This window comes from Heterodontus francisci, chromosome 1 (assembly GCF_036365525.1).
Source record: "Heterodontus francisci isolate sHetFra1 chromosome 1, sHetFra1.hap1, whole genome shotgun sequence".
In the NCBI taxonomy this organism is placed as follows: domain Eukaryota; kingdom Metazoa; phylum Chordata; class Chondrichthyes; order Heterodontiformes; family Heterodontidae; genus Heterodontus; species Heterodontus francisci.
In genome coordinates this window covers 255,304,999-255,317,758 of record NC_090371.1, presented here as the reverse complement: position 1 = coordinate 255,317,758, position 12,760 = coordinate 255,304,999, and the positions used below count along the sequence as shown (strand labels likewise).

Below are 12,760 nucleotides of genomic sequence, written 5' to 3'. Positions count from 1 at the left end.
GCGAAGAGGGGGCATGAAAAAACCCTGGCGGGCAAGATAAAGGAAAATCCCAAGGCGTTTTATAAGTATATTAAGGGCAAGAGGATAACCAGGGAAAAAGTAGGGCCCGTTATGGACCAAAGTGACATAGGTGAGGTTTTAAACGATTAGTTTTCATCTGTGTTCACTATGGCGAAGGATGATGTGGATCAGATTCCAATGAAAGCATAAGACTTAAATAGTTTCATGTTCATGTCTCCTCACATGAGCAACTACAATCTGCTTCCCAAGGGTGTCCATCGTTCTAACCATCTTCACAACATATTAAGCATGCAATTTATCAAATCAATGACCTTTGATCAGTTTAACTGATTGCAAAATTCAATACAGTACACTTTGATATTGTGTCATATTATACAATGTTGCAACACATATTAAAATCTGACAAGATTATATGGTAGCATGATTCTGCACAATTGTTTCTGTTGTGAAAAATACTGCTTACCGGATTCCAGTCACAACAGGATAAAGGTTGGCACTGGCACTCTCCTCCAATTGCGCTTCAACAACTTTGAATGCTACCTTCTGTAAATCTACAATTGCAACTGACATGTCCTCTAGCATTCCAATCTCTTCACCTGAAGATTAAAACAGACACCCTTTAAATGTCAGAAGCTTTACTAAACATCCTACAGAACTGTTATCAAGAGTGAAATGCTCTTTGTGAAATAGCATTTGGCAATGTTGTCATAAAATAAAACAAACTAGACTCATCACACTCTTTTCTGAACCTTATATAGATGTATACCATTAAGGATTCAGACCCTGGCTTGGCTGAGTTGCCTTGTTAGAGGAACTCCACGGTATATCCATGAGGTAGGCAGTCCCCTTCCCCAATCTGATGAAAATAGATTGAGGTATTCTGAAAATAGCACAATATAGAATAGGTTACGTACTGACCGAGGCTGAATTAGGATAAATTTTCTAAATCCCATTTATGGTGAATAGCAGATTGGCAAACTAGCAACATCACCAGCTGAAGCACGACATTAGAGAGACGTTTACCAACACTCCATGCACCCAACCCCACCCCACCCCCCATCCCCACCCCACCCTCACAATCACCAAAGTGTAGAAGCTCTCATAGATTTCAGGCTCTTTCTTTTGGGCCTCCTTATCTCGAGAGACAATGGATACGCGCCTGGAGGTGGTCAGTGGTTTGTGAAGCAGCACCTGGAGTGGCTATAAAGGCCAATTCTGGAGTGACAGGCTCTTCCACAGGTGCTGCAGAGAAATTTGTTTGTTGGGGCTGTTGCACAGTTGGCTCTCCCCTTGCGCCTCTGTCTTTTTTCCTGCCAACTACTAAGTCTCTTCGACTCGCCACAATCTAGCCCTGTCTTTATGGCTGCCCGCCAGCTCTGGCGAATGCTGGCAACTGACTCCCACGACTTGTGATCAATGTCACACGATTTCATGCCGCGTCTGCAGACGTCCTCACAACGGAGACATGGACGGCCGGTGGGTCCGACACCAGTGGCGAGCTCGCTGCACAATGTGTCTTTGGGGATCCTGCCATCTTCCATGCGGCTCACATGGCCAAGCCATCTCAAGCGCCGCTGACTCAGCAGTGTGTATAAGCTGGGGATGTTGGCCGCTTCAAGGACTTCTGTGTTGGAGATATAGGCCTGCCACCTGATGCCAAGTATTCTCCGAAGGCAGCGAAGATGGAATGAATTGAGACGTCGCTCTTGGCTGGCATACGTTGTCCAGGCCTCGCTGCCGTAGAGCAAGGTACTGAGGACACAGGCCTGATACACTCGGACTTTTGTGTTCCGTGTCAGTGCGCCATTTTCCCACACTCTCTTGGCCAGTCTGAACATAGCAGTGGAAGCCTTACCCATGCGCTTGTTGATTTCTGCATCTAGAGACAGGTTACTGGTGATAGTTGAGCCTAGGTAGGTGAACTCTTGAACCACTTCCAGAGCGTGGTCGCCAATATTGATGGATGGAGCATTTCTGACATCCTGCCCCATGATGTTCGTTTTCTTGAGGCTGATGGTTAGGCCAAATTCATTGCAGGCAGACGCAAACCTGTCGATGAGACTCTGCAGGCATTCTTCAGTGTGAGATGTTAAAGCAGCATCGTCAGCAAAGAGGAGTTCTCTGATGAGGACTTTCCGTACTTTGGACTTCGCTCTTAGACGGGCAAGGTTGAACAACCTGCCCCCTGATCTTGTGTGGAGGAAAATTCCTTCTTCAGAGGATTTGAACGCATGTGAAAGCAGCAGGGAGAAGAAAATCCCAAATAGTGTGGGTGCGAGAACACAGCCCTGTTTCACACCACTCAGGATAGGAAAGGGCTCTGATGAGGAGCCACCATGTTGAATTGTGCCTTTCATATTGTCATGGAATGAGGTGATGATACTTAGTAGCTTTGGTGGACATCCGATCTTTTCTAGTAGTCTGAAGGGACCACGTCTGCTGACGAGGTCAAAGGCTTTGGTGAGATCAATGAAAGCAATGTAGAGGGGCATCTGTTGTTCACGGCATTTCTCCTGTATCTGACGAAGGGAGAACAGCATGTCAATAGTCGATCTCTCTGCACGAAAGCCACACTGTGCCTCAGGGTAGACGCGCTCGGCCAGCTTCTGGAGCCTGTTCAGAGCGACTCGAGCAAAGACTTTCCCCACTATACTGAGCAGGGAGATTCCACGGTAGTTGTTGCAGTCACCGCGGTCACCTTTGTTTTTATAGAGGGTGATGATGTCGGCATCGCGCATGTCCTGGGGTACTGCTCCCTCGTCCCAGCACAGGCATAGCAGTTCATGTAGTGCTGAGAGTATAGCAGGCTTGGCACTCTTGATTATTTCAGGGGTAATGCTGTCCTTCCCAGGGGCTTTTCCGCTGGCTAGGGAATCAATGGCATCACTGAGTTCCGATTTGGTTGGCTGTATGTCCAGCTCATCCATGACTGGTAGAGGCTGGGCTGCATTGAGGGCAGTCTCAGTGACAGCATTCTCCCTGGAGTACAGTTCTAGGTAGTGCTCAACCCAGCGGTCCATCTGTTTGCGTTGGTCAGTGATTATGTCCCCCGATTTAGATTTGAGGGGGGTGATCTTCTTGATGGTTGGCCCAAGAGCTCTCTTCATGCCATCATACATTCCTCTGATGTTTCCGGTGTCTGAGGCCAGCTGAATATGACTGCATAGGTGTTGCCAGTAGTCGTTTGCGCAACGCCTAGCTGTTCTTTGTGCAGTACTTCTGGCTGCTTTAAGTGCTGCGGATGTTAAATCGCTGGGGGCTTTCTTGTAGTTCAAAAGTGCAATGCGCTTAGCGGCTATGACAGGTTCCAGCTCTTCATTATGAGATTGAAACCAGTCTGCATTTCTCTTCGCACTTTTGCCGTAGGTGGTCAAAGCTGACTCATAGATGGCGTCTCTGATGTGGGCCCACTTGGTCTCAGCATCCCCTGTGGGAGTGTTTTGAAGGGCTGTTACAAGTGAATTTAGAAATTTTTGTAACAGCTGTGGGTGAGAAATTCTGCTCGTGTTGATGCGCGGGTGGCCCTTCTGCTTGGAATGATGCAACTTCTTTGGTCTGAGTCTAACCTTGCTGCACACCAGGGAGTGGTCGGTGTCGCAGTCCGCACTGTGGAAGCTGCGTGTGATTTGAACACTGTTTAAGGCGGCTCGCCTTGTGACAATGAGGTCTAGCTGGTGCCAACGACGTGATCTTGGGTGCCTCCATGAAACCTGGTGACAGGGTTTAGTGTGAAAGAACGAGTTGGTGATGCAGAGGTTATGATAGGTACACAACTCAAGCAGTCTCTGCCCGTTCTCATTCATCCTTCCAACGCCATAGCGCCCAAGGCAGGAGGGCCATGAGTCATGGTCGGCCCCAACCCTGGCATTAAAGTCCCCCAGCAGGAATAGGTGTTCGGTGTTGGGGATGCTGCTAATGATGTTATGGAGTTGTTCATAGAACTGGTCTTTAGCTTCAGGTGCGGAACAGAGTGTTGGAGCATAGATGCTGAGTAGGTGTACTGGACCAGAGGTGGTGAGCAGTCGGATGGACAGTATGCGTTCCGAGCCATTTGAGGGAGGCTCTATCATGCTGAGCAAGGAGTTTCTGATGGCGAAGCCCACTCCATGCTGTCTTGGTTCTTCAGGATCCCTGCCCTGCCAGAAGAAGGTGTAGTCTTGCTCTGCTAGAGAGCCACTCGCGGGGAGGCGAGTCTCCTGAAGTGCTGCAATGTCCACATTGAGTCTACTGAGCTCGTTGTTAATGATGGCGGTCTTCCGAGAATCGTTGATTTGTGTAAGGTCTTCCGACAGGCCAGGACACATAGTTCTGACGTTCCAGCTTGCAAAGCGAAGGGCTGGTACCTTCTTTCCTTTTTTCATGTTGTTTGGTGCGGTGTATCAGTCCACCTTTCGGGCAATGACCCTGAGCTCCAAGCACCCATTGAAGCAGGCAGACTGTGGCGGGACAGAACCTTATTGACCGGGGGCTGCCCGGTTTGAGGCGGGCGGTAGCTGTCCAGTGAGGTGCAATGACCTCTCCCACCGACAAAGGCAACCCGTGGCGCCCAGTTTCTACGCCAATTTATCTGGACTTATAACCCGTAACTGCTGCCTTCCGTGTTGTTTCAGTCGCTGTGAGGCAACTATGGAGTGACCTCTCCATGGCGCATGCCTGGGAAAATTTATGGAGGTTGAGAGTTGCCCAGTCGTCAAAACCCCCCTCTCGGCCTTTCTGGTGGGGTCCAAAGGAGTGCAGGACACGACGTTTGGCACCAGTATGGCTGCAGGAACTGCCGGAAACATGCCAAAGGTGACACATGACCGCCTACGGGGTTCCGCTCCGGATTTTCTGTTAGGGTTTACTCCCTTAGCCTTGGTCTCTCCCGAGACGCCCACAAGGCAGTGGGGTTGTTGGGGCCCCTACACAGGTGTAGGATGGTGCCGGTGGGAGGAGGGGATGCAAGGGGGAGGGGTAGAGGGAGGGGGTGGGGGGGGGGTGCAGGGGAAGGGGGTGCGGGGTGAAGATGGTGCGGGGGGGGGCGGGCTGGGACGGGGTTGTGAGGGGGTGAGCTGAGAGGGTGGAGCAGGGAAGGGGACGGGGGTGGGGGGGGGTGGAAGGGGGGTAAAGGGGGGTGGAGGGGGGTGGAATCTGGTGCAGGTAATAAGCCATTTCCTCAGTGCCCACCATCGACGTCCGGAAAGCTCATCCACGTCCTTCGGGAGGTGAAGCATCATTTGGCAGACTTAGAGGTGATTACATTTGCTAAGGGGTTTTTTTTTGCAGTGGTTTAAATAAAGGCATGCAGCATTGCCGACAGTGCGCTGCAGATGCTCTCCGAGCCATCTCCCGCGGGCGCTTTGAAGTTGCGGCCGGGGGGGCCGTTCGTGGATGTTTTGGGTGTTCGGGGCACCTTTTCACAGGACTTCTCTCGGGTCCCGCAGCTCCTTCTTCACCTCAATGGACTTACCGCATGCCGTGGCTGCAGACACTCTGGACTGTGAAGACAGCAGGATCGGAGATTGAAGTATCGGCAGCTGTGCTCGTCAGTTTCATCCGGATCAATTTCATTGAGAAAACAAAGAGCAGGTGTGGCTGGGGGAGGGCAGTGGGCCCAGGTAACATACACTAAACTAACTGTTAACTTTTAGATAGGGCTAAAATGAACTGATTTAAAGAGCCAGGGGAATTTAAACAGTTTAAGAGGGCAGATTGGGGGAGAAAACGTTAGGGATGGGAGCAGATGGCCATGGATAGAGTTGAACAGCAAGGGAGCTTCCTAGGGAGCTTCCAGCCCAGGAGCCATCTTGTAGCCATCAGGCTACATTGTCATAATTATGAACAAGCTCCGAAATAACTCAATTGATAACATTGCTGCTTTATAAAGGAAAAAAGCATGTCCTAAAAAGGTTGAGGCCTGGGCAAGAGCTGTTCCCAGAAGGCTTTGCAATTTCTTTCACACACAAAAAATAATCAACATTTTGTCAACAAAAAAAACTAAGAACAAATTATACGGTTAACCATTCATCACCTGTAGGCCTTAAATGTGTATTTCTTGTTGAAACTGGCAGCTGTAAGCAATGATTTGTTCTTAAGAGTAGGCTTGTCAAAGAATTCGTGACAGGTGAAATGTATATTTTACTGTACACAAAGTTCATCCATGCAGTGTCTATCCAGATGCTTAACATGGAGCTCAAGAAACTCCCTGAGAAAGTTCTTCAAGCAGGCACAAGGGATCACAAACCTTTGGAATTCGCAAATCAGTTGATTTCCCGAGTTCTGGTTCCACCAATTAAGATTTTCATGTCTATCATTTTTTTAGGATCATAAAGAAAATGGTCACTGCATTTATGGCTAAAACCTTTAATCAGCAGTCAGCCTCAATTTGAAAACAAAATTCTAGATGGTACTGATTGAAAAACAGCCAGGTGCAACCCTGGTTGGTAAAATGCACAAACCAATATAATACTGAACAGTAAAGACGAGGACTGCCCCAAGTTCAATTAGCTCATCTCACATGGGGCAGCAGTTAAAAGTGCTGCAACTGTAGCCAAAATTTAACGAGGTGTGGCTGCTTCAACTTCGGTAGCTATAGTTGGGCGGGGGTGGGGAGGAATTGTTTCAGCCATTCTAAAGGCTGAAAAATATCTTTAATATGTTTTTCAAACTTTCCAAAAGCTATATAGGGCAAAAGAGGTGGCAGAGCTCGGTGACTAATTTCCAGCTGACTTAAGCACCTATGGCAGTAGTTGTCCTTGTTTATAACATTTGATAAGTGAGATAATGGAAGGTGTGAGCCACCTGCCTCTGATGCCGGATATCCTTGGCTCATCTTTTATCACTTAACCAATGAATTATAATATTTGGAGCATCTCAAAGCCAATCCCTATCATTAACTTTAACTATGTCTGTCGATTACAAAGGACTCTTCAATTAGACACGTCGTCAGTCCCTGAGCTCCTGCAGGTTTGTGATGAAAGAGCTCATTTTACAAGTCCCTTATTTTTAAAACTCTTTCTGTTCTCCTGAAGTATTGTAAGTGTTACAATTGCAGTCTGCTTTCAAGTGATTTAGAAAACAATTGGTTATATTAAGTTCCATATAAACATGCACTGTTAGGAAGAACTAAAATCTAAAAAAAATTATAAATTTAAAAATTCATAAAAATGCCAGCAAACCTTAAAGATCAGTGCGAAAATGTACTTTAAAGATGGTGGAAAGGAATTAAAAGCCTTAAGAGCTTGATTGCCTGTGGAGGTTACATTCTAACCACTTATAATTGGCAAATGACGTATCAAACACTGTCCCTTTTTGAGTGGACAGAAATAGCATTAAGCTTCATTTGAATGCAATGTAATTTAAAAAAAAAAACAATGGATAATTTTCAGCAAGATAATTTACAAATTAATATTTGGGCCACTTCAAAGCTAACCCTAATGTTAACTTCAACTTGGCAAACTTGACAGGACATCACTGCAGGAGTTCCTCAGGGATGTGTCCTACATCCAACCATCTTCAGCTACTTAATCAATGACCTTCCTTCCATCATAAGGTCTGAAGTGTGGATGTTTGCTTTTGATTGCGCATTCGCAATTGACATTCACAACTCCTCAGGTACTGAAGCAGTCCATGTCAGTATGCAGCAAGATCTGGACAACATTCAAGCTTGGGCTGTTAAGTGGCAAGTTACATTCGCACCACACAAGTGCCAGGCAATGACTATCTTCAACAAGAGAGAATCTAACCATCTCCTCTTGACCTTCAATGGCATTACCATCGCTGAATTCCCCACCATCAACATCCTGGGGGTTCACCATTGACCAGAAACTTAACTGGACCATGCCATATAAATACTGTGGCTACAAGAGTAGGTCAGAGGCTGGGAACTCTGCACTGAGTAACTCACTTCCTGACTCCTGAAAGCCTGTCCACCATCTACAAGACACAAGTCAGGAGTGTGATGGAATACTCTCCACTTGCCTAGACACTGTAGCTCCAACATGAAATAGTTCAACATCATCCAGGACAATGAAGTCCGCTTGAATGGCACCCCATGCACCACCTTAAGCATTCACTCCGTCCACTACTGGCGCAGAGAGGCAATAGTATGTGCCATCTACAAGATGCACTACAGCAATTTGCCAAGGTTCAACAGAACCTCCCAAACCCGCGACCTCCATCACCTAGAAGGATAAGGGCAGCAGGCGCACCACCACCCGCAAGTTCCCCTCCAAGTCACACACCATCCGGACTTGTAACTATATTGCCGCTCCGTCACTGTCACTGGGTCAAAATCCTGAAACTCCCTCACTAACAGCACTGAGGGTGTTCCTAGACCACATGAACTGCAGTGGTTCACGATGGTGGTACACTACCACCTTCTCAAGTGCAATTCGACATTAGGTTTGCGAGCAACACACACATCCTATGGACAGATGAAAGAAAGAAAACAAAAATATCCTAATATTCTATTACAAAGGAGAAACCTTCCAATAGCTTCGACCTCCACTGTCTCAGACAGAAATTGAGCATCTCCTGGCAGGACAGAGTGCCGAATATGGAATTACACCAGCGTGCAGGGATCCCAACACATGTGCCCTCGAGTCAGCGGTGACTTAGTCGCCTGGGTCATGTGCGCTGAATGGATGACAGCCGCATCCCCAAAGACATGCTATATAGCAAGCTTGCTATTGGCACGAGACCAACAGGTCACCTACATGTGCGACACAAGGATGGCTGCAAATGAGACCTCAAGCTGACTGGGATCAAAGTCGATGCATGGGAAGTTCTTGCTGCTGACTGGAATTCCTGGAGAATGACAGTCAGGAAGGGCAAAAAGTAGAGAACAAAAGAAACGGACCAACTATATTCATCTGTGCCAGCTATGGAAAGGATTGCCACTCACGAGTCGGCCTCTACAGCCACAACAATGTTTAACTCAGAAGTGACACACACCCCGGGCGCAGTCCATCGTCTTCCAAAATGGACGGATGTCCACTACAACCTTCCAAAAGCAAGTTTTCATCAGTTTCTAATATCCATCTATTAAACATTATATATTCCAAACCCGGAGGCTTTTGTTGGTAAAACATTATTTTTGCGGGATTGTGGGGTGTTCTTTTTGGGCCTCCTTATCTCGAGAGACAATGGATACGCGCCTGGAGGTGGTCAGTGGTTTGTGAAGCAGCGCCTGGAGTGGCTATAAAGGCCAATTCTGGAGTGACAGGCTCTTCCACAGGTGCTGCAGAGAAATTTGTTTGTTGGGGCTGTTGCACAGTTGGCTCTCCCCTTGCGCCTCTGTCTTTTTTCCTGCCAACTACTAAGTCTCTTCGACTCGCCACAATTTAGCCCTGTCTTTATGGCTGCCCGCCAGCTCTGGCGAATGCTGGCAACTGACTCCCACGACTTGTGATCAATGTCACACGATTTCATGTCGCGTTTGCAGACGTCTTTATAACGGAGACATGGACGGCCGGTGGGTCTGATACCAGTGGCGAGCTCGCTGTACAATGTGTCTTTGGGGATCCTGCCATCTTCCATGCGGCTCACATGGCCAAGCCATCTCAAGCGCCGCTGACTCAGTAGTGTGTATAAGCTGGGGATGTTGGCCGCTTCAAGGACTTCTGTGTTGGAGATATAGTCCTGCCACCTGATGCCAAGTATTCTCCGAAGGCAGCGAAGATGGAATGAATTGAGACGTCGCTCTTGGCTGGCATACGTTGTCCAGGCCTCGCTGCCGTAGAGCAAGGTACTGAGGACACAGGCCTGATACACTCGGACTTTTGTGTTCCGTGTCAGTGCGCCATTTTCCCACACTCTCTTGGCCAGTCTGAACATAGCAGTGGAAGCCTTACCCATGCGCTTGTTGATTTCTGCATCTAGAGACAGGTTACTGGTGATAGTTGAACCTAGGTAGGTGAACTCTTGAACCACTTCCAGAGCGTGGTCGCCAATATTGATGGATGGAGCATTTCTGACATCCTGCCCCATGATGTTCGTTTTCTTGAGGCTGATGGTTAGGCCAAATTCATTGCAGGCAGACGCAAACCTGTCGATGAGACTCTGCAGGCATTCTTCAGTGTGAGATGTTAAAGCAGCATCGTCAGCAAAGAGGAGTTCTCTGATGAGGACTTTCCGTACTTTGGACTTCGCTCTTAGACGGGCAAGGTTGAACAACCTGCCCCCTGATCTTGTGTGGAGGAAAATTCCTTCTTCAGAGGATTTGAACGCATGTGAAAGCAGCAGGGAGAAGAAAATCCCAAAAAGTGTGGGTGCGAGAACACAGCCCTGTTTCACACCACTCAGGATAGGAAAGGGCTCTGATGAGGAGCCACCATGTTGAATTGTGCCTTTCATATTGTCATGGAATGAGGTGATGATACTTAGTAGCTTTGGTGGACATCCGATCTTTTCTAGTAGTCTGAAGAGACCACGTCTGCTGATGAGGTCAAAGGCTTTGGTGAGATCAATGAAAGCAATGTAGAGGGGCATCTGTTGTTCACGGCATTTCTCCTGTATCTGACGAAGGGAGAACAGCATGTCAATAGTCGATCTCTCTGCACGAAAGCCACACTGTGCCTCAGGGTAGACGCGCTCGGCCAGCTTCTGGAGCCTGTTCAGAGCGACTCGAGCAAAGACTTTCCCCACTATGCTGAGCAGGGAGATTCCACGGTAGTTGTTGCAGTCACCGCGGTCACCTTTGTTTTTATAGAGGGTGATGATGTTGGCATCGCGCATGCCCTGGGGTACTGCTCCCTCGTCCCAGCACAGGCATAGCAGTTCATGTAGTGCTGAGAGTATAGCAGGCTTGGCACTCTTGATTATTTCAGGGGTAATGCTGTCCTTCCCAGGGGCTTTTCCGCTGGCTAGGGAATCAATGGCATCACTGAGTTCCGATTTGGTTGGCTGTATGTCCAGCTCATCCATGACTGGTAGAGGCTGGGCTGCATTGAGGGCAGTCTCAGTGACAGCATTCTCCCTGGAGTACAGTTCTAGGTAGTGCTCAACCCAGCGGTCCATCTGTTTGCGTTGGTCAGTGATTTTGTCCCCCGATTTAGATTTGAGGGGGGTGATCTTCTTGATGGTTGGCCCAAGAGCTCTCTTCATGCCATCATACATTCCTCTGATGTTTCCGGTGTCTGAGGCCAGCTGAATATGACTGCATAGGTGTTGCCAGTAGTCGTTTGCGCAACGCCTAGCTGTTCTTTGTGCAGTACTTCTGGCTGCTTTAAGTGCTGCGGATGTTAAATCGCTGGGGGCTTTCTTGTAGTTCAAAAGTGCAATGCGCTTAGCGGCTATGACAGGTTCCAGCTCTTCATTATGAGATTGAAACCAGTCTGCATTTCTCTTCGCACTTTTGCCGTAGGTGGTCAAAGCTGACTCATAGATGGCGTCTCTGATGTGGGCCCACTTGGTCTCAGCATCCCCTGTGGGAGTGTTTTGAAGGGCTGTTACAAGTGAATTTAGAAATTTTTGTAACAGCTGTGGGTGAGAAATTCTGCTCGTGTTGATGCGCGGGTGGCCCTTCTGCTTGGAATGATGCAACTTCTTTGGTCTGAGTCTAACCTTGCTGCACACCAGGGAGTGGTCGGTGTCGCAGTCCGCACTGTGGAAGCTGCGTGTGATTTGAACACTGTTTAAGGCGGCTCGCCTTGTGACAATGAGGTCTAGCTGGTGCCAACGACGTGATCTTGGGTGCCTCCATGAAACCTGGTGACAGGGTTTAGTGTGAAAGAACGAGTTGGTGATGCAGAGGTTATGATAGGTACACAACTCAAGCAGTCTCTGCCCATTCTCATTCATCCTTCCAACGCCATAGCGCCCAAGGCAGGAGGGCCATGAGTCATGGTCGGCCCCAACCCTGGCATTAAAGTCCCCCAGCAGGAATAGGTGTTCGGTGTTGGGGATGCTGCTAATGATGTTATGGAGTTGTTCATAGAACTGGTCTTTAGCTTCAGGTGCGGAACAGAGTGTTGGAGCATAGATGCTGAGTAGGTGTACTGGACCAGAGGTGGTGAGCAGTCGGATGGACAGTATGCGTTCCGAGCCATTTGAGGGAGGCTCTATCATGCTGAGCAAGGAGTTTCTGATGGCGAAGCCCACTCCATGCTGTCTTGGTTCTTCAGGATCCCTGCCCTGCCAGAAGAAGGTGTAGTCTTGCTCTGCTAGAGAGCCACTCGCGGGGAGGCGAGTCTCCTGAAGTGCTGCAATGTCCACATTGAGTCTACTGAGCTCGTTGTTAATGATGGCGGTCTTCCGAGAATCGTTGATTTGTGTAAGGTCTTCCGACAGGCCAGGACACATAGTTCTGACGTTCCAGCTTGCAAAGCGAAGGGCTGGTACCTTCTTTCCTTTTTTCATGTTGTTTGGTGCGGTGTATCAGTCCACCTTTCGGGCAATGACCCTGAGCTCCAAGCACCCATTGAAGCAGGCAGACTGTGGCGGGACAGAACCTTATTGACCGGGGGCTGCCCGGTTTGAGGCGGGCGGTAGCTGTCCAGTGAGGTGCAATGACCTCTCCCACCGACAAAGGCAACCCGTGGCGCCCAGTTTCTACGCCAATTTATCTGGACTTATAACCCGTAACTGCTGCCTTCCGTGTTGTTTCAGTCGCTGTGAGGCAACTATGGAGTGACCTCTCCATGGCGCATGCCTGGGCAAATTTATGGAGGTTGAGAGTTGCCCAGTCGTCAAAACCCCCCTCTCGGCCTTTCTGGTGGGGTCCAAAGGAGTGCAGGACACGACGTTTGGCACCAGTATG

General features: G+C 48.6%; 1 protein-coding gene across 19 annotated transcripts in view; it reads right to left on the bottom strand.

Annotated features, from left to right (window-relative positions):
- inpp4b (inositol polyphosphate-4-phosphatase type II B) overlaps positions 1–12,760 on the bottom strand; it is a 996,728-nt gene that overhangs the window by 136,634 nt on the left and 847,334 nt on the right. For all 19 annotated transcript variants that reach the window (XM_068043111.1, XM_068043134.1, XM_068043119.1 and 16 more), the window contains one exon: positions 485–617. In XM_068043111.1, coding sequence (XP_067899212.1) covers positions 485–617 — 133 coding nt within the window. The remainder of the gene's footprint in view (positions 1–484; positions 618–12,760) is intronic.